Source organism: Oryctolagus cuniculus, chromosome 16 (genome assembly GCF_964237555.1).
Source record: "Oryctolagus cuniculus chromosome 16, mOryCun1.1, whole genome shotgun sequence".
NCBI lineage: Eukaryota > Metazoa > Chordata > Mammalia > Lagomorpha > Leporidae > Oryctolagus > Oryctolagus cuniculus.
In genome coordinates, this window is record NC_091447.1 from 47,719,588 (window position 1) to 47,740,755 (window position 21,168).

General features: G+C 45.2%; 1 protein-coding gene across 2 annotated transcripts in view; it reads left to right on the top strand.

Moving 5' to 3' along the window:
- ABCB1 (ATP binding cassette subfamily B member 1) overlaps nucleotides 1-21,168 on the top strand; it is a 196,536-nt gene that overhangs the window by 101,772 nt on the left and 73,596 nt on the right. Inside the window, 4 exon segments of one of the 2 annotated variants that reach the window (NM_001082159.1) lie at nucleotides 1,145-1,278; nucleotides 1,571-1,641; nucleotides 4,877-4,922; nucleotides 15,044-15,212. In NM_001082159.1, the coding sequence (NP_001075628.1) occupies nucleotides 1,577-1,641; nucleotides 4,877-4,922; nucleotides 15,044-15,212 (280 nt within the window). In that variant the 5' untranslated portion in view covers nucleotides 1,145-1,278; nucleotides 1,571-1,576. 2 annotated transcript variants of the gene reach the window in all.

Below are 21,168 nucleotides of genomic sequence, written 5' to 3' on the forward strand. Positions count from 1 at the left end.
CGCAGTTATTCACCAGACACATAAAATGTAACAAGACCCCATAAACTAAAGGTGGGATGAAGAATCAAAATAAAACAAAGGTGAAAGAGAGGAGAGGCAACACGTGCAAGATGAGAAAGGCAGATGAAGAGAAGTGTGCATACATTGAGCCGCAGGGGGACATCAGGGCTGAGTCAGGTCTTCAAGCAGTGAACAGGGTGTGCCCCGGCCAGTGGGGTTAGAAGCAGTGGCCACCAAATTTCAAAGGAAATCAAAACCACCCTTGACTGTATGATCAAGAAAACAAACAAACAAACAAACAAAAAACAAAAAATCAGGGCAAGGGCAATCCGGAGTAAAGGATGCTAAGAGAAGGACGGCTTCGAAGCGTGTTACTTAGAGAGGGCCCGAGCTGTTAAAAGCCAGGGGGCGAGCTGGGAGGCAGGTGAGTGAGCCACAGCCACCTGCGGTTGCGGAGGCAGGTGTCTCCCCAGCTCTGATGAGAGGTAACACCGCTTTGTTCTTGTGAATGGTGAAAACCACGCTTCTGTTGGGTCTGCAGAAAATAGGGCTCAAGAGAAAAAATAGTAAATGTCCGTTGTGACCCGGGAGAGAAAGGACCGCTACAGCAGCTAAAGTCGCGCTAACAGTTAAACAAAACGTCCACAGGCTGAAATGCCTGGGGAACCACGCGGGAACGCAAATCTAAACCATGACACACTTGAAAATACACTTTCTACCCTATGTACAAATTCAAAAACCTTCCTTTTAAATTTTCAGTCGTTTAAACCAACGGGCAGGTTCACTTCAGGATTCACCGGACTTCAGACCCTCGCAGGAAGGGGGCCCCGGGCCTCTCCCGCAGGTGGGGCGGCTTACTCAGGCTCCCGGATGCGCGGCAGTAAACTCGCAGCCGGCCACGCACGCCCACGCGCGTGTGGCGCGGGATGAGTCGGCGGCCCAGCGCGCCCTTCTCTCCACGGGGGCAGCCGCCTCGCTCGCACGCTCCCCGGGAAGCCCGCCCATTGCGCAAGCCCCGGGCAATCGCCGCGCGAGCCGGCGAGCAGCAGCCCCGCGCGGCGCGGCTGATTGGCTGAGCGGGCCGGCGCCGGGCGGGGAGCGCACGCCCGCCTCGCCCAGCCGGCAGCCCCGGGCCGCCGCCCGCAGTCGAGGAGCGGCTCTTCGAAGCTCCAGGAGCCCGCCGCCGCGGTCCGCCTCCTTCGCCCCCTTCGCGAAGGCTGAGTGTCTTCTTGGCGGACGCGGGTCTCGGGGGGCGACGTTCCCCCGCGGAAGGCTGAGGTAGCGGCGCGGGGCGCGGGGCGCCGGCGTCCCGAGCGTGGGTCCCCTGGGAAAGGGGCTTCCTGAGGGCGGATGCGGGGGCAGGGAGCGGTCTCTGCCCAGGTCCGCGGGGGCCGCGGTCACTCAGGGGGCGCCTGGGCTGCGTCCTGCGCGGAGTTGGGGGCGCCGGCTGCGCGCCCCGGGCTGGACGCGGGGGCTGCGGGCAAGGTGCGGGGGCGGCCCAGGCGCGCAGTCGTCTTCGCCTGGCTCCCGCACGGTGGGCTTTCACTACTGAGCTTCGCTGTCCCCTCAGGTCACCATGGACATCGAGGGGGAACGCAATGGACGGCTCGGGAAGAACATGTACAAGCTGAACAAGAGAAAGTAAGCTGTGGGGCGCAGCTTTGTCGTCGGCGTGGCTGCAGGGGGTGGCGGCGACCTTTTTGGAGCCCCAGTTTTGAAGCGGTGATGACGTTGGTGATGGTGGTGATGATGGTGATGGTTTCCGGCCTTCACCCCAGCCCGCCTCTGTAAGGTGGCCTTGGCGAGACCCCAAGAGCGGGCCAAGGCTCACATCCTTTTTTGGTGCAGAACTTTTGCTCCCATGAGCCCCACGCTGCTTGTGGTCGGCCCTGTGGTCCAGGCTCTTGCTGCACAGTAAGCAGCTACGTCACCCCTGCGTGTCTGTGGCAAGGCACCTGGGACCTTGATTTTTTAATTTTATTTTAGCTCTCAGTGAATGTCTGTATCTGAAATTGCTACTGGAACGACATAGGGAAAATAATTGTCTTAAGGAAATTTTCACCACTGTGGAAGTTTATTTTATTTATTTATTTATGGATAGGAAAGGTAGGCAGCTCTCCGGCTGTCTCCAGGTGCTGTCAAAAGCCAGGGTTGAGCACTGAGTTGGGGTCTCCCACAAGGGTGGTAGAGAGCCTTGTACTTAAGCCATCACCTGCTGCCTCCCGGGGTGTAACTTAGCAGGGAGCTGGAATCAGGAGCCCACCTGGCACTCAGACCCAGGCAGTCCAGTAGGGGCATACTGGCATCCCATGTAGTGTATTAATTGTTAGTAGTGAATGTAATATGAACTTTACACTAAAACTACTTGCTGAAAACATTATTATTAGAAGTCAAGCTTTTCAGTGTAAGAAAAAAATACAAATGGGGAAGCAAATATGTTTTTAAGCAATAATATTAAATTTGAGTTGGAAATTTTAATATGAAGTCATGAACTTGTAGTAGTTCGTTTTCCATTTCACTGAAAGCAGCAGGTAGCATGTGAGCATGCCTTGTGCCAGCTCTTGGTTTCTAAATACCTTTCCTCACTAAAAGGAACAAGCACCCTATAGAAAAATAACAAATTACAGCCAGGCCTGGGCATCTGTGGTGCCAGGGAAAAAGGAATTCAAGTGTAATAGAATAATAATGGTTTAATCTGGATAAATTACATCCTTATAAGATGTCCTTTCGATTTTCAGATAAACAGAAAGACTCCCTAGAATAGAGGGAAGATATTCCACTTTGGATTTTAACTTTCGGTTTTTTCCCCTTGGTAGTATAGAGTTACATACTGATGACATAAGGAATGGCTGAGGGCATCAAGAGGGAAATAGTAAAGAAAAAGGTTTGATCCCATGTGTGTCTTCATTTTATTATTGGTTGTTACCATGGCCTGCAAATTCCTTCACACCAAGAATCCGTTTTTAGTTCAGGTGTTGCCATTACTCTCGTCACCACTGATAAGCGGTGGGCTCTGTAAGCTGTGTGCTTGTGCCAGTGAGGACAGAGTAGTCCGGTAGGGGTGAGAGTTTGTATGAAACTGCATATCTGCGCAACATGAGGCACATGGTAGTCTTAGTGGTCGTTATCAGACCTTGTGGTTTAAATACTTTGTTCCAGCTGTCAGATCTTGGAAGAGTTAAATTAACTCCTCCCTCTTGTGCAGTTTTCTCATATCCAAATGAAAGGACAAAAATGTGCTTTCCTCATGGAGTTGTTTACAAATTGTGTATGGGAAGTTTTTAGTGCCTGGAACATTGTAAGTGAAGTGTTGAGTCTGAAAAAATAAATAACAAAGCTTAGAGCTAAAACTCAACTATTTAGACTTTTTCTCCTCTCATCCTGATTCCAAGGATACTTGAAACCATGGCTTTACTGGGAATGGGGTGGGAACCAACCTGAAGAGTTATGTTTGTGTGTTTAATGTGTTTTTATGTCCATCTAACATAATTCCAAAGCCAAATAGAGGCCAACTCCAGATTTTTCAGAAGTGTTTAAACTGTTTTCACCTCTTTTGACCTCGCTTAGTGGAAAGAACAAAGACAAAGATGAATTTACTTTTTGAATTTAAAACACCTGTGTAAAAGCAATTCTTTTCCCTGGTGGTCTTTTATACATAGAAAAATAGATGAAGATAAGGCTGGTTTGTCATGGTTTGTTGGCCTTTGTGTCCTAGGTGGCAGTTACATACAATGGAAGACAAGCAAGCAGAATTAGATTCACTTGAATCTGGGCTCAAAATAGTATCTGACCTCTTATGCCTGAGGACAGCCTTTGACATTTCACAGAACGTTTTCGGCTGTAGTTTCTAGATTGCATTTAATTTAATTTTTTTTTTTTTTTTTTTTTTTGACAGAGTGGATAGTGAGAGAGAGAGAAAGGTCTTCTTTTGCCGCTGGTTCACACTCCAATGGCTGCCACGGCTGGCGTGCTGCAGCCGGCGCACCACACTGATCCGAAGGCAGGAGCCAGGTGCTTCTCCTGGTCTCCCATGGGGTGCAGGGCCCAAGGACTTGGGCCATCCTCCACTGCACTCCCTGGCCACAGCAGAGAGCTGGCCTGGAAGAGGGGCAACCGGGACAGAATCCGGTGCCCCGACCAGAACTAGAACCCGGTGTGCCGGCGCCCCTAGGTGGAGGATTAGCCTATTGAGCCGTGGCGCCGGCCAGATTGCATTTATTTTTATAATGGTTCATTTAGAGCTCTAGACATCCTTTCAGAATTAGATTTGCTCAGAGAGCACCCCCCTCCCTTTAGGCTGGTTACATCCAGCATCTGATAGAGCTGTCTGTTAGTAAAGGGAATGATTAAGGGTAATACCTGGGTATTACAGTATTTAGTGCTAGAATCACTAGATGGTCACTGAGAAAATTAATTTCTGAGAGCATAAGTGATTTTCTGATTAGAATAGGATCAATAAACTTCCCTTTTTAATAAATATTTTTCCTGACTGAAAACGTGGCTGTGTATTTGTCATAGAAAAATTAGGAAATGCCAGGGTCAAAAGGAAGAAAATATTTTTATATGAATACTATTACTCAGTGATAAATAACACTTGTAAATATTTCTATTTAAACTTCATAAATTATGCTATTATTAACCTGCTTTTTACTAAAAACATGGACATTATCTTTGTCCTATTTGTAGTTAACTATAAGATATATAAATTTTAGTCTTAAATATTTGAGTACCAAAACAATGAATAAGTGAAATTGACATCTTTTGATTTGATTATTGTTTATAACCTTTGTATTCCTGTGGAACAGTGGTGCGCTTACTTTAAAAAAAAAAGATTTGTGCAATTTTTAAAGTTTGTTATTCCATTGCTGTTTTTCAGTAAAAAAGAAAAGGAAAAGAGACCAACTGTCAGCGCATTTGCAATGGTGAGTTTTGAATCTATTCATTATTTGAAATTTGTTGGAATTTCAGCTTCTCCTGACGTAGGTGTTATTTCATCAGGTGTAGTATTTTCTTGCAGAATATGTTTGTGGAAAGGCAAAACAAATTGGTTTGAGTTAGCTCATTGGGGAACCCTGACTGCAGTTTGCTGTGTGCATTGTTCATCAACAACCGCCCTTCCTGGCCTGCATTTCAGTTCTCTCATTGGTGAAATGTTGCATTGCCAGTGATCTGCTATCTGCACAAACACTTCTCCTGGTGATGGCCTTTGCCATCTGGAAAGAGGAAGTCAGCCCAGGGAGTGCTGGCTTTAATGGCTCTGCAATCCTGGCAGGTCAAAGTCCCCAGCACCTCTAATAACAGAAGGTAACAGTGGGTCGTAGTGACAGTGACTTGGCTGTGCCACTAGTTCGCAGTGCTGAAAGCCTAGAGTATGAAAAACTTAATAAACCTTGTTACTGCTTTTTTTTAAGTTTTATTTATTTATTTGAAAGGCAGAGTTACAGAGAAAGAGATCTATCTACCATCTGCTGGTTTACTCCCCAAGTGACCGCAACAGCCTGGGTTGTGCCAGGCCAGAGCCAGGAGCTTCATCTGAGTCTTTCACCTTGGTTCAGGGTCCCAAGCACTTGGGCCATCTTCCATTGCTTTCTCAGGTGCATTAGCAGGGAGCTGGATAGGAAGAGGAGCAGCCAGGATTTGAACTGGCACCCATATGGGTTGCTAGTGCTGCAGATGGCAGCTTAAGCCACTTTGCCACAGCTTGTTACTCCTTTTACTGGCTGCATGGTGGTCGTATAGAAGCTTTTCTTTAGTCACTATTGGAGTAAGGCAGGGATTTGATCTGTTTGGTTGATGACCTATCTACTTGGATTTTTTTAAAAGGATTTATTTTATTTATTTGAAAGGCAGAGACAGAGAAAGTGATTTTTCCATTTGCTGGTTCACTCCCCAAGTAGCCACAACAACCGGGGCGGGCCAGGCTGAAGCCAGGATCCCGGAACTCTATCTGGGTCTTCCACGTTGATGGCAGAGCCCCAAGTGTCTGCTGTCCCAGGCACATTACCAGGGAAAGATGAACTTAGATGAACTCAGGTGAACTGTTAGATGAACTGCTCCAGGGTTTAGAACCCGGAAGATGACTAAATCAATCAAGTCTTATTTCACTAAAGACACACTAGGCATTTGTTAAGTGGTGGGGAGGTTGTAAAATGGGATCTTAGTAAACTGGGTATAAAAATAGTTGTAGGTTGAAAAGCAGTCATGTAACTTTTACATCAGTGACTCTGTAGTTTTCTTTTTGGATGTTTTTAAAATTTTTATTTGAGAGGCAGCAAGTCAGCAAGCAAGAGTGCTTCCCCATCTTCTGTTTCACTCCCCCAGATATGATCACAACAGCTGGGGATGGCAGGCAGTCAATCCAGGTCTCCCATGTGTGTGGCAGGAACCCAAGGACCTGAGTCGCTACTACTGCCTCCCAGAGTCTTGAGTTGATGGGAGCTGGGAATCGAACCCAGGCGCTCCAGTGGACTTCTCAACTGCTAGGCTCACTGTCCTCTCCTGTGTGGTCATCTTAAGTGATCTCCATCTTGCTGTGCTACAGTTGCCCTTGTATGGCTTGTCCTTTTGTTCTGTCTTCACTCTTAAGAACTTTGGGGGAAATAAGACTGTATTTCTCAGTCAATGCACTTGATCAGCCAAGTGACAGTTTTGTTTTAGATTTCACTCTTGCATTCTTATATAAAAAGAAGCTTTTGTGTTAAAGTTAGGTTTATGCCCAAGGTTTAATTGCAGTTCTCTCACTTGGAGACCACAACAATTCTGTCCTTTATAGTTTAGTTTTTATTTTGGTTTAAGATTTTTAAAAACCCTACAAGTCTTATAGTTTAGAAAAGTTAACAAACCTGCTATATAGAGGGGTGATCCCAGTACTCAATTTGAGCTATAAAAGAATAAAGGCTTGGAGTTTGAATGTGAAGTAATGACACACATAGAACATTATGTTCTTGTTTTTTTTTTTTTTTAAAGATTTTATTTATCTATTTATTTGAGAGGTAGAGTTACAGAGAGAGGGAGAGACAGAGAGAAAGGTCTTCCATCTGCTGGTTCACTCCCCAAATGGCTGCAATGGCTGGAGCTGAGCTGATCTGAGGCCAGAAACTTCTTTGGGTCTCCCATGCAGGTGTAGGGGTACTTGGGCCATCTTCTACTGCCTTCTAGGTAGTATCAAGGAGCTGGATCAGAAGAGGAGCAGCTGAGCCACAAACCGGTGCCCATGTGGGAAGCCGGCACCATGGGTGGAGGCCTAGCCACAGCGCCAGCCCCACCTGGTGGTGTTCTGAATGGTTTGTATATGAACTCGTTTAATCCTTGCAGCTACCTCTCTGATAGTGGATAGACAGACGGATGGATGGATGGATGGATCAGTCATGGTAGAGGGGGGAAGGACAGCAGTGGTAAGAGGTATTTGGGAGCAGTTTAGAAGAACCTGGCCCAGGCTTCTGTAGTACTGTTCCAGTGGAGTCCCACAGGTCACACTTAATTTCTGCCTGCGACGAGTTTGTCAGTATATTGGAATACTACATAGCAGAAAAAGGTGCTTGACTTTATAAGTAAGTCCAAGATTCTTACTGGAGGCTGAGCATGTAGGCACCCTTCCCCTAGCATGTACCAAAATTGCAGACTCACAGCAGGATGGCAGGTACTCAGCATAAACCTCAGCATTTATGGCCGTATGTAGACTGGTGCTAACTCCTAAAATCAGTATCTGGATGCCAGCCAGGGACCAGCCTTGTGCACAGGCCTTTGTAAACACGGCCACCTCAGTTAACTCTCTTCTGCACACAGTGTCTCTTAACTCACGGGGATTTCTACCATGAGACTTCCTAGCAGTCTTGAGCAAGTAATGAAAGAAGGAAGAAATAGGTCTTCATTTTTTACCAGCCTTTATTATATCATATTTGTAAGTTTCAACATTTATAAAAATGCAAAAATAGAATAAAAGCAACGAGGAAGTGGGCAAAGGGAAATAAGAGCGTGAAGATTCCAAGTTGGCCTACAGGTCCTGCATGGTCCTGCACGCGGGGACCTCCCTGAAGACCACGCACTCCGGCCAGCAGTGCTGCAGGTGCAGCTGTGAGCATGGACTGCAGGCATCTCTGCTCGCATCTCACTGAGCCATTCATTTCTATCTAAATAGCTAATAGCTAAATGTGATGAACGTTTCCACTGAACCAGGCGTTTGTGTAACCACCCACATGTACCAAGTTACTTCAGAAAGCTTACAGAAAAGTGGAATTAAAAGGAACTTCATTTTGTTGCAAAATTGTTTTTAAATCCATGACTGATTTTCCTGTAATAGGCACTTTTCATCAATTCTTTGAAGACCCATCACATGCATGAGTTTCAAAATTTTTCTGCAGCAAAATGTACTTATCTTTTAATTCGGTTTTCTACAAAGTCTTTGAAGTACCCTTGTGTTGTTCAACTTAGTCCTCACAGTAGCACTGAGACATGGGAATTTGAGTTATCCTCAGGTTCCAAATGAAGAAGTGGACCCAGAAATGAAGCAGCACATTCAAATGCTGAGCCATCCGGCTCGTAAGGTGGGCAGGCCTGGATCTCACCCAGAGTTGCCCCGTTGTTTTAGGAACTGCTGCACTCTGAGTTCATGATTGAACGGTGTATGCTCAGGACTGAAGGGTCCTCTGCTGATGCTGTTATCTTCTGATAACCTAGGTACTAAAGGTATTGCCACTCGGTTATCTGTCACCTTTGTATTCCCAGTGCTCCTGCCAGCCTGGGTGACTTTTATGATTGCGTGAATAACCACTCCTTGACAGCGGCAGTAATCTTAGAGACCTACCTGTATGTGGATCTGTTCACTCCTCCTTTCTATTACAGCAGAGGAGACATGCAGTGAACTTTGGCTGCCAACTCCTGTGTCTGCTCAAGGACCTGACGTTGTCCTTCTTTGCCTTTTTTGGTCTCTCTCTGAAGTGGGTGTGTTCATTTTCATAGACATGGCAGGTGTCTTTCATTGCCTTATTGTCCTTGGAGCCGTTTCCTTCCACCTTTCCTTAACACACAGGAGCTGCCTTTGTTTCTTTCTTGGTTTTGTCTTCCAGTCATTTCTCTTTCTGTTGTAGTTTGGCTTCTCTTTCCATCACTCACTAAATTCAGTGGTCTTTTTTTTTTTTTTTAATAGGTTTCGAAATGCAGAGTTGCAGAGCAAATGAGATAGAGATCTTCCATCCACTGGTTCATTCCCTGAATGCCTGCAACAGCCAGGGCTGGGCCAGGCTGAAGCCAGGAGCCAGGAACTCTACACTCCCACATGGGCACCAGGGAACAAAACACATGAGCCACCATCTACCAACTCCAAGGGTGCTCATTAGCAGGAAACTAGGTTAGAGGTGGAAGCAGAATTTGATCTCAGGCACTCCATCAGCTGGGATGACGCCTTCCCAAGCTGTAACTTAGCCCAGGGTGCCACATTGCCCACCTCTGTGGATATTTTCAAATGCCACGTTCACCTCTCCAGCACTTGGCGCTGTCTGTCATGTGGTTGGTTCTGTTTGCTTCTGTGATATCAGAGTCTGCCAATACTGACTCCCAGATCTTTGGCCTTTTCTTGTGTTGCCTTTGCCTGCCGAGTGAGCTCCTTGACCCCTGTCTCTGGAGTCGGCGGTGGTGTTCACATCCCTCTGCTTCCACACAGTCATTTCTAAACAATTTTTTTTTTATCCTCTTGTGAAAGCTCCTTTTCATTTGAGTTTCGCTCTGCAAACTTATGCTATCTTCTGTCCTTTTTGAGTGTGGTAAACTTTACCAGCTTACAATTTCTAGTTACTATTCCTTCTTTCAGGGCTTTGACATTGGATTGTCTCTACTGTTCTTGGTAGTATTTTTGGGAACTTTATAAATAAGCCCAAGGCTCAGCATTCTTTGACTGCTTTGTTTCCAACAACTCCACCCATACCACACCTTGGGAAATTACACGTGTGGGCGAGAACCTGGGCTTAGCTTCTGGGAGAGCTTTCATCTATGAAATGTGAACTCACAGATGGATCAGTCTTTGACCACAACTTCTGATTGCTTCCAGCTGTGCCCTTCCTCTTTATTATCCCTCTTTGGACCCTGCATATTCTTTTCTTACTGATGTTGTAGGAAAATGCCACCAGCTTAGTGGCTTCAAACAATGCAAACTTAGTACCTTGCAGTTCTGGAGTCTGAGTTCTCACTGGGTGACATCAAGGAGTCCCAAGGACTGGGCTCCTCCTGGAAGCTCAAGGGGAGAATCTTCTTCCCTCCCCTTTTCAGGTTTTGGAGTTTCCTGGCCTCCTAGCCCCTTGTGTGGGTCACTGCAACCTCCTCCTTCAGCCACCACATCTACTACTCCTGCCTCTGAGCCCCCTGCCTCCCTCTTTGAAACACCTTTGTGAGCACACTGGGTCCAGTGGAGAATCCAGGAGAATCTCCCCATCTCAAGATCCTTGGCATCTGCAGAGTCCCACTCACTATGTAAAGAGACACACACCCAGGTAGGCTTACTGGAGGGGCCTTGACAGCACCCACCATGCCAGCCTTGACTTTCCTGCTGTTCTTTCTTCCTAGTACCCCTCCTTCCATTTGCCCTTCCAAATGTCTACCCATAGCAGCCACGTCACTGTGCCTGAGTCCCTTCCTTCAAGTGTTGGCATGCCTCTTCCTTCTCCTTGCCTGGGAAGTTGAGAATCAAAGCCAAACTGCTTCCTCTGACAATAAGGGCCCACATAGTCTGACCTCTGTCACTCCTGGGACTTCCCTGCAGACATGTCTTCCCCCTTGTCCTGCTCATTCTTTTGGGTCCTCCAGACACATGCGAGGGCCTTGTATTTGCTTCTGCAGTGCTCTGTGCCCGGATCGTCCCACGATGAATGCACTCTTCCCGTCGCTGCAGTCTCACTGTGGGTGTGACCTCTTCAGAGACGTTCCTCCACTGACGCTGGGGCCCATGCCCCTGGGTGATACTTCTCCTTAGTGCCTATCTCTGTCTGGTTGCTTGTTCACACTTCTTGGTCTTTGGATGCAAGCCCTCTGGGGATGGAGTTTTTACGTGTCTTGATCATGGCTACATCCCAAGTGCCCAGAGCAGTGCCTGGGACTTTGCTAGGAGCTGAGATGCTGAATGTGTGTTGCATGCATCTCTGCCTCTCCTACCTGCGCTGGAGTGTAAGCCTCCTGAGAACAGGTGGCCTGCCTCATTCAGTGTCCTTGCCAGTACCTGACACCAAGGCTGGCCCTTACTAGGCACTCAGTAAGTAACGCAGTGTTGAATGAATGAGCTGACCTCACTCTCCAGCCCAGGCACCACAGTAAAGTCAAGTCCCCCCCCCCCCCCCAGCCTGCTGAGTGGTGCCTGCACCAGTGCCCTGCCCTCTTCCTCCACCTCTGTGCCCTTGGCCTTCAGCACTGGTCAGCCCCTCTCTCTTCCCTGTCAGTCTCTTACTGAACACTCTCCGCTTTTTTTTTCCTAAAAGATTGTAATTATAATATTTTATGCCTTTCTTCAGTTCCACCTGGTGTTTTGCAGCTGTTTTTTGGTCAGCTGCTGCTTGACCCTTAAGAGCCTGCAAAGTCTTACTAATGATTGCATTTGCAAAACCAATGACAAGAACTGCTTACCTAGCATATTTTGCAGTGTATGCTTATTAAAAATTTCTTGCATTGTCTCAGCATTATCCTCTTAACAGCCTTGTAAGATTGTATCTCCTCATGGATGTTTTCCTCATCCAGTAACTGGAATGTGAGGCTTCAGGTTTAACAGGGATTTTCCTCTTTTAAAGTCACTCCTTGCTGGGAAGCCACAGAAACAGGGCATTGATGGCAGCTTTTACCCTACTCAGTGTTACACTTCCACTCTCCTCAGAGCTTCTCACCTCTCTCTCCAGAAATCAGTCTCGCTTCATGTCAGAAAGAACCGTGAGGTTCTGGCCTCTGCCAGCTGTCTGTATCCCTGGAAACGTATCTGTGTCAGTACATACTCTTACCTTGTTTCTTGCGGTTTGATAAAGAGACACCTTGGCCTGTTTGAGAACTATCCTTTTTTTCCACCAACTTAGTATCATGAAAACATTCAGACTCATAAAATTCACATTCACATATGGGTTGTTTATAGCCAGTAATTAACATTTTACCACATTTCATCTGAAACTACATACATAACTACCTCGATGTATATCTCAAAAAGTTTTCTGTAAAATGTTTCCCTAGTGTGCGCATTTAGCCTGGGAGTTAAGATGCCTGCCTACCCACATCACAGTGCCTGGATTCAAAGCCTGGCTGCGATCCTGACTCCAGCTTCCTGCTAATGCAGACCCGGGGGAGGCGGCAGTGATGGCTCAAGTAATTAGATTGTTGTCGCTCACTGGGAGACTTAGATTGAGTTCCTGGCTCGCAGCTTCTTCCTGGCCCGGTGCTTGCTGTGGTGTGCATTTGGGGTATTAACCAACAGATGGGAACTCTTTCTTTGTGTCATTTCTCTCTGCTACTCAAAAAAGAAATAATAAACCAATTTTCTATAAAACACAATATAGTGATGACATTTAACAAAGTAAATAATTTCTTAATATTACGTGATGCTCAGCTCATCTTCAAATTTTTTCAATTATTTCTGGCATGTCTTTTATGATTGACTTATTGTCAGTCAGTGCATTTAAGTGTTATGTCTCCTGAGTCTGGAGCAAGTGCCTCCTCTTTTAAAATGAAACTGACATGTTAAAAACACTGGGTTGGTTGTCCTGTAGAATGTCTTACCTTTTTGACTATTTTGAGTGCTTCCTTGTGATGTCAGCTGGTTTTCCACACTTTGTGGTTATTACATGCTGAAAGTTAGAGCTAAAGGTTTGATTACATTCAGAGAAATGTTTTGGTAAGAAAATTGCGTAGGGAATGCTGTGTATTTCATGTCTCCTCATATCTGGAAATACCAAATGTCACAATAGACTCCAGTTGGTGATGTTAAGTTTGATCACTGGGTTAAGGTGGTGACAGACTGCATCCCTTCATTGCAGAGGGGGCTCTACCCTCTTCCAGCACTGAAGGCAACTTGGAGCGTTTCTTGAAGATCTTGTTTCACCGGCTATGTAGAACATCCACTGTGGATCCCTTGACCCTGGTTCTTGAAATAACTGCTTCCTTTACTGTCTAGGACATTGTTTCAGTTTGCTTCCTGTATTTTCACTTTTTTTTGTCTTCTTGATTGATTTATCTGTAAACACGACTTCATTAACTAGACCGCCCTTGACCTTGCAACCCTTTCTTATAACCATCCTTTCTCTTTCTCCTTTTGCTCCAGGGTCATCAAGAGGGCAGTTAACGTGCTAACTCTGTTACTTCATATCCAAATTATTCTTAATCCCACACATTCCTTACCAACTGGATAGCTTTGTCTACACCTGCGGCTTCTGCTGCACATGCTAGAGTGGTAAAACTGTCTCTCAGACTTGGGATTCTTCCTGTGACTTCCAGGATGAACATCCGAATTGGACTGGATGAGATGTCTCTGCCCTAATTCCCCTGGAACCCTTGTCTCTTCTGCCGTGCTCCGGCACAGTGCAGGGGGCCTCTCGGTCAATATGCTTTCCTCCTGCTTCCACAGTTCCCACCTGGAGCCCCACAGTCCCCTGGCTCCTCTGAGAATGTCGTCATCTTTCTTGCCTCTGCTTACTGTGCCTTCTGGCTGGAACGCCTTCCTTGTTAGCTAACTTGTGGATTGGTTCCGTCTCCTTGGGAAATACGGCTAAGCTCCAAAACCTTGCTGTTGTGCACCACTGTGTCTTCCATGCTGCGTGATCTGTGCTTCCCACCTGGGTTTGTATTGTCTGCCTTGACCTGAGGCTTTTTCCCCAGTTGCTTCTCTGGATTGCAGTCCTGTTGCCCACAGAGATGTGGGGCATCCACGTGATGGCCCCTGCCTGGGGTTTATGCACAGATGCCCGCAGCAGGTTCTATCCGATTTCCATTTCTGGTTTTTGTTTCATTTGACTTTCTTCAATCTGAGTGTGGTTCCTTGAGTTATACTGGAGAGGTAGCAATTTCTTCCCACGTGGGCCCTGGGTTGGCTCTTCCTAATATGTCCTCTTCCATCATTTTCTGGATCCAGAGAAAGCTACCTCTCCTTCCTGTGGCTCATCTGCAGTTGATCAGTAATGCAGATGTGCAGTGATCATCCGTGATGGCTGTGTTCTGACTTCGCAGGAAACATGATCCATGAGAAGCACGCCTCTGACTCGTGTCTTTCCTCCTCCTCAGTATTCAGGCCTAACTATGTCAAAATTATTTTATGCTCTTGCAAATTCTGTTATGTAGCGAATCTTTAACCCAGGGTACTTTCTTTCTTTCTTTCTATTTATTTATTTATTTATTTGAAAGGCAGAGTGGACAGAGAGAGAGAGAGAGAAAGGTCTTGCTTTTGCCGTTGGTTCACCCTCCAATGGCCGCTGCGGCCGGCGCACCGCACTGATCTGAAGCCAGGAGCCAGGTGCTTCTCCTGGTCTCCCATGGGGTGCAGGGCCAAGCACTTGGGCCATCCTCCACTGCACTCCCGGGCCACAGAAGAGAGCTGGCCTGGAAGAGGGGCAACCAGGACAGAATCCGGCGCTCTGACCGGGACTAGAACCCGGTGTGCCGGCGCCGCAGGTGGAGGATTAGCCTAGTGAGCCGCGGCGCTGGCCAACCCAGGGTACTTTCTTCAAGCACTAGAACGTTTCCTCAGAGGCATCCTCGAGGGCCCTTTGGCTTCCACATTTTTTTCCCATTAGCAGAAAAATGGCTTCTATCCTGAGAAACTGTAGCAACAAATACTATATTCATATTATAGTACAATAAGAGACTCATGTGAGAAAAGAAGACAAAATGAAGAAGTAGGCCAGAACGCAATAGGAGGATCAAATGCACGTTTCTGTTGAGACCCTTACAGTAGTTTAATGAAGGCAGAAGGTGGCTTAGGGTGTAGGCAGTGGTAGTCTGAAAAATGTTTGGATTTTGTATATATTTTAAATATGGGGCAGTCCCTCCATGAAATTGCCACTTGTGCCTGAATTCTGCTTCTTTTTTTTTTCAGTTCCGCTATTCAAATTGGCTTGATAAATTGTACATGGTGGTGGGGACCTTGGCTGCCATCATCCATGGAGCTGCACTGCCCCTCATGATGCTGGTGTTTGGAGACATGACGGACAGCTTTTCAAACCCAGGAAATATGATTCCAGCAAACATCACTAATCTTAACATGAGTAAGTACTGTGTCTGAAATGGATCATGTTGGGAACTCGCAGGAAAACCAACTGCCTGGGTATTCGTGGGCCCATACTGAGCACACACTGGTGTGATTAGTGGTGTGAGTAGGTGTATGTTTGTCAGGAGTTTAAGGAGATCATACACATGAGGATCACAGCAGAGAGCTGACGGAGATGTATAAGAAAAGAGAGTGCAGTGAAGTCGCAAGTATCATAGACAGCTTCAGGAAGAAATACAGGAACCTAAGTAGGACTCAGCTGTGAGATTTCCTGGAACATTGGATATGGGCTTGAGAGAGGAATCCAGGATGGCTCTCGAGTTTTTAGCCTGTGACACTGGAAATATGAAATGTTGTCAACTGAGGTGAGAAAGGCAGAGGAGAGCCTGGGCAGTAAATACCAGGAATCTGGTTTTGGACATAGTGTTGGGTGGGGCCTGAGTAAACATGCAGAAATGGAGAACCGGAGCTAAGAGAACGTGTGTGTGTGTCTGTGTGTGTTTTAGGACGGAGGACATAATGTGTGTTAATGGAAAGAATGCAAAATGGAGGAAGTGTGAGGTGGTGTCTGACAGTGAGAAGGAAGAGGTTGTTAGAGTGAAGTCCTTGGGAAGGGATGGAATCGATTTGATGCTCAGGGGGCAAGGTTTGCTTTAGCCAGGAACAAGGAGAGTTTGCCTACAGTCACAGGTAGGAAGAGAGAGTGTTTGAGTGTCAACCCAAAGGTAGGTGAGAACGTGAGACTTTGTGGATGGTGTCTTCTCATTACACTGCTCCCTGTATCCACGGGGCATATGTTCTAAGATCCCACTGGGTGCCTAAAACCATGGATAGTACTCAACTGTATATAGACTGTTTTTTTTTCCTCTAAATATATACCTAAGGTAAAGCTTAATTTGTAAGGTAGGTACAGTAAGACAGTGAAAACGATTTCTAAAAGTAAAATGTAGCCACTGTAGCAATATACTGTGCTAAAATCCATAGGAATGACTGGTAGGAAATCCTACTGTGCCCATGCTTCTTGTGATGGTGTGCACTCATGCAGCGCTGGGTTGACTGCTGTCACTCAAATGAGGAAACAGAACCATGCACCTGGGAGACTGCTGGACTGGAATTATCTAAGTGAGGCGAGAGCTAAGACCTTTGGATAATTACCAAAGAAGATGTAAAACCATTCTGTACGATAGTGGAAAAATGAATAGACTGTCGACATGGTTTGACTGTAGCACACACACACTCACACGCACTCAGATTCACACAAGTGATTGGGGATAGGCACGTTGACAGCTCTGGGCTTCCTGGGAGCCTCTTGTCAAGCATAGATTATTTAAACTGCTCAAAGCCTTATAACTCAGTTTGCACTCAGGTGGTAAAAATGTTTAAAATGCCTGCTTGTGAATTCACTTGGAAATTTAGTGGTGTTTCTTAGCTTAAAGTGACTTACTTTTGGCCCTTTGAAGCTCTGAATCATTTCCCCAGAAAGAAGGACAAAAATGTCCCTACTTACCTGGGAGGCGCATGAAAAAAATTTTTTTTAATTTATTTGAAAGGCAGAGATAGAGGGAGAGACAGAGAGAAAGGTTTTCCATCTACTGGTTCATTCCCCAAATGGCTGCAGCAGCCAGGGTTGGGCCATGCTGAAACCAGGAGCTTTTTCCAGGTCTCCCATATATGTGCAGGGTCCCAAACATGTGGGCCATACTCTGCTGCTTTCCCAGGTGAATTAGCAGGAAGCTAGATTGGAAGTGGAGAAGCCAGAACCAGCACATCTAGGATGCCAGCATCGCAGGTGGTGGCTTAACCTGCTCCACCACAACACTGGCCTCCTCCCCCTTTTCAAACAAATTTATTTATTTGAAAGGCAGAGTGACAGACATATGAAACTCTTTAAAAAAGATTATTTATGTATTTGAAAGTGTGAGAGAGATATTTCTATCCACTGGTTCCTTCCTTCCTTCCTTCCTTCCTTCCTTCCTTCCTTCCTTCCTTCCTTCCTTCCTTCCTTCCTTCCTTCCTTCCTTCCTTTCTTCCTTTTTGTTAAGATTTATTTATTTATCTGTCAGTCAGAGTTACACAGAGAGAGGAGGAGAGGCAGAAAGAAAAGAGAGGTCTTCCATCTGCTGGCTCACTCCTCAACTGGCTGCAATGGCCGGAGCTGCACTGATCTGAAGCTAGGAGCCAGGAGTTTCTTCCAGGTCTCCCATGTGGGTGCAGGCCCAAGGACTTGGGCCTACTTCTACTGCTTTCCCAGGCCATATCAGAGAGCTGGGTCAGAGTGGAGCAGCCAGGACATGAACCAGTGCCCATATGGGATACTGCCACAACAGGCAGAGGCTTTACCGACTACGCCACAGTGCCAGCCCTTAGAAAAATTTTTAAGGATAAATTTTTGGAAAATTGAATACCAAATACTTGAAAACAGTACTTCATATTGTATTGTTTAGCTTTGGCAGTTCATTTTTAAGTTTGCATTAAAATGTACAACATGATTGATTTTTCTAGAATAATATAAGTGTGCTTTAAAAAGTTTGTGAGAAATTTATATTTAAAAATGTATGAATTTGAATCCCCTGGTATGTTTCTAACTCTACTGTTTGAGGTAAATCAGCTTGAGCATGTCCCAAATTGCACATCTCTTCCCTCTCTTATTCCCACTCTTATATTTAACAGCGATCACTTTTCAGTTAAGTTTCAGTACTTAAGAAGAATTGTGTATTGATTACAGTATTCAACCAAAAGTATTAAGTAGAACAAACAAAAAAAAATACTAAGAGGGATAACATATTAAGCTGCTCATCAACAGTCAGGGTGAGGGCTGATCAAGTCACCGTTTCTCATAGTATTCATTTCACTTTAACAGGTTTCCTTTTTGGTGCTCAGTTAGTTGTCACCTATCAAGGAGAACAAGTGGTATTTGTCCCTTTGGGATTGGCTTATTTCACTCAACATAATGTTTTCCAAATTCCTAACAGGGATCAATCAGTAGAGTTAGAAACATACCAGGGGATTCGAATTCAATCCTATCGAGGTGGCATGTACCAATGCCATCTCACTAGTCCCAGTGATCAATTTCTGTTCACAATTGATCGTAATGATAGGACTAAGAACCAAAGGGATCACATAAACAAGAATAGTGTCTGCAAATACTAGCTGATAGAATAAAAAAGGGAGAGAATGGTCCAACATGGGAAGTGAGATACACAGCAGAACCATAGAATGGCAAATGTCCTAACAGCACTCCGGCCTCATAATCAGCCCTTAAGGCATGTGGATCCGGCTGAAATGCCCATGAGAGTATTTCAGGCATGGAAAGCCAAGACACTCTGGGGGGAAAAAAAACCTAAGTGAAAGATCTCCACGAGTGAGATCCCAGTGGAAAGAATGGGTCATCAAAGAAGGAGGTACCTTTCTCTGAAGGGAGGAAGGAGAGAACTTCCACTTAGACCATGGCCTTGTCTAAAAATGATCAGAGTCAGTGAACTCAGGGGGCTTCCATAGCCTTGGCAGCTCATGACAAGAGCCTAGGGTGATTACTGATGCCATAAACAAGAGTGTCAATTTGTTAAGTGAACAACAGGAGTCACTGTGCACTTACTCCTCATGTAGGATCTTTGTCCTTAGTGTGCTGTACATTGAGATTTAATGCTATAACTAGTACTCAAACAGTATTTTTCACTTTATGTTTCTGTGTGGGAGCAAACTGTTGAAATCTTTACTTAATGTATGCTAAACTGATCTTCTGTATATAAAGAAAATCGAAAATGAATCTTGATATGAATGGAAGGGGAGAGGGAGTGGATAAGAGGAAGGTTGGGGGTGGGAGGGACGTTATGGGGTGGAAGCCATTGTAATCCATAAGCTGTACTTTGGAAATTTATATTCATTAAATAAAAGTTAAAAAAAAATAAAATTCTTTTTTATTTTTTTATTTTTTTAACTTTTATTTAATGAATATAAATTTCCAAAGTACAATTTATGGATTACAATGGCTTCCCCCACATACCGTCCCTCCCACCCACTACCCTCCCCTTTCCCACTCCCTCTCCCCTTCCATTCACATCAAGATTCATTTTCGATTATCTTAATATACAGAAGATCAGCTTAGTATACATTAAGTAAGGATTTCAACAGTTTGCTCTCACACAGAAACATAAAGTGAAAAATAATAGATGATTTTTTTTAAATGATGATGAAATCAGATCAGACCTATTGTCATGTTTAATCCCAGTGAGAGGCAAGTTGGGAGTTGATAATTTCTTTTTTTTTTTTTTTTTTTTTTTACAGAGGATCAGTTTAGTATACATTAAGTAAAGATTTCAACAGTTTGCACCCCCATAGAAATTAAAAAAATTAAAAAAAAAAACAGACCAATAACCAAAATGGAGATTGAATCAGAAAAAAAAAAAAAGGTATGAATTTTGGGCTGGTGCCATGGCTCACTTGGTTAGTCCTCCACCTGCGGCACTGGCATCCCATATGGGTGCCAGGTTCTAGTCCCAGTTGCTCTTCTTCCAGTCCAGCTCTCTGCTGTGGCCCGGGAGTGCAGTGGAGCATGGCCCAAGTGCTTGGGTGCCTGTACTTGCATGGGAGACCAGGAGGAAGCACCTGGCTCCTGGCTTCAGATCAGCTCAGCGCTGGCTGTAGCAGTCATTTGGGGAGTGAACCAACGTAAGGAAGACCTTTCTCTCTGTTTCTCTCTCTCACTGTCTATAGCTCTACCTGTCAAATTAAAAAAAGTATGAATTTCAAAATTTTGATACCAAGGTAAACTTAATTTTTAATTCCATGTGTTCCATGAAGGTTTCGAAGTATACTTTAATTTATCATCATCAATTGGGGGACAGGATTATTATTGAGGGGGACAGCTCTTTCAAGCCAAGAAGTAGAGTAGTCGTAATATAATCTCTGCAATGTGATATTATAAATAGTGAGAAAAAATACAGCACAGACAGTACTGGGTCCATTGTACCTGCTTAAGAAATGGAATGCATAAATCAAAGATTGAAATCTTAGAATTTTGTAGGTAAAAAGGAGACCAGTCATTATTTGGTGCAAACACTGTCATTTGCAGATGGAGGAACCACACCCAGCACATTGAAGAAATGTGGCCTCGTTGGGTCTGTTTGCTGATTGGCAGAGCTGAGGTCCTTGTATTATTTTTTTCCCCACTCTACTAATGGTTTGCAAATTCTGTCTCAAGTGGAAGCAAGTCTGAGACATTTTCACTTGGTCTTTGTTTTCCTGTGGTTTGCTTTGGTGTGCTAGGCAGGTCAGCTCTTCAGGGTGGAAGTGTGACAGAGCCATGTGAGGAGGCTGGGGACCCTGTAGTCATCTCTATCACCTGCAGTAAGCCCACCACACTGGAGGCCCCAGCTGGGCACAATGCTAAAGGGACAGGGCATCCAGCAGGCCTCTGGAACCCTTTGCTTCCAAGGGCCATTTGGATATTTATATCATAGTTCTCAGGTCATATGAAGTTACCAGCTTAAAAAACTTAGCATGGTACTCCAAATCCCATTAAGTTGGCAGGTACCAATGCCATCTTAATAGTTAAAGTGATCAGTTTAAGTTCATAACTGATCATGAAATAGGATTAAGTGTCAAAGGGATCACATAAGACCAGGGTCTGCTAATTATAACTGATAGAATTAAAAAGGAGAGAACGATCCAACATGGGAAGCAGGACACACAGCGGACTCATAGAATGACAAATGTCCGAAACAGCACTCTGACCTCAGAATCAACCCTTAAGGCAGTCAGATCTGGCTAAAAAGCCCATGAGAGCATTTCAGGCATGGAAAGCCAAGACACTGTGGCAAAAAAAATGATCTATATGAAGGATCTCTGTGAGAGAGATCCCAGTGGAAAGAACAGGCCATCAAAGAAAGAGGTACCTTTCTCTGAAGGGACGAGAGAACTTGCACTTTGACTATGGCCTTGTCTAAATAAGGTCA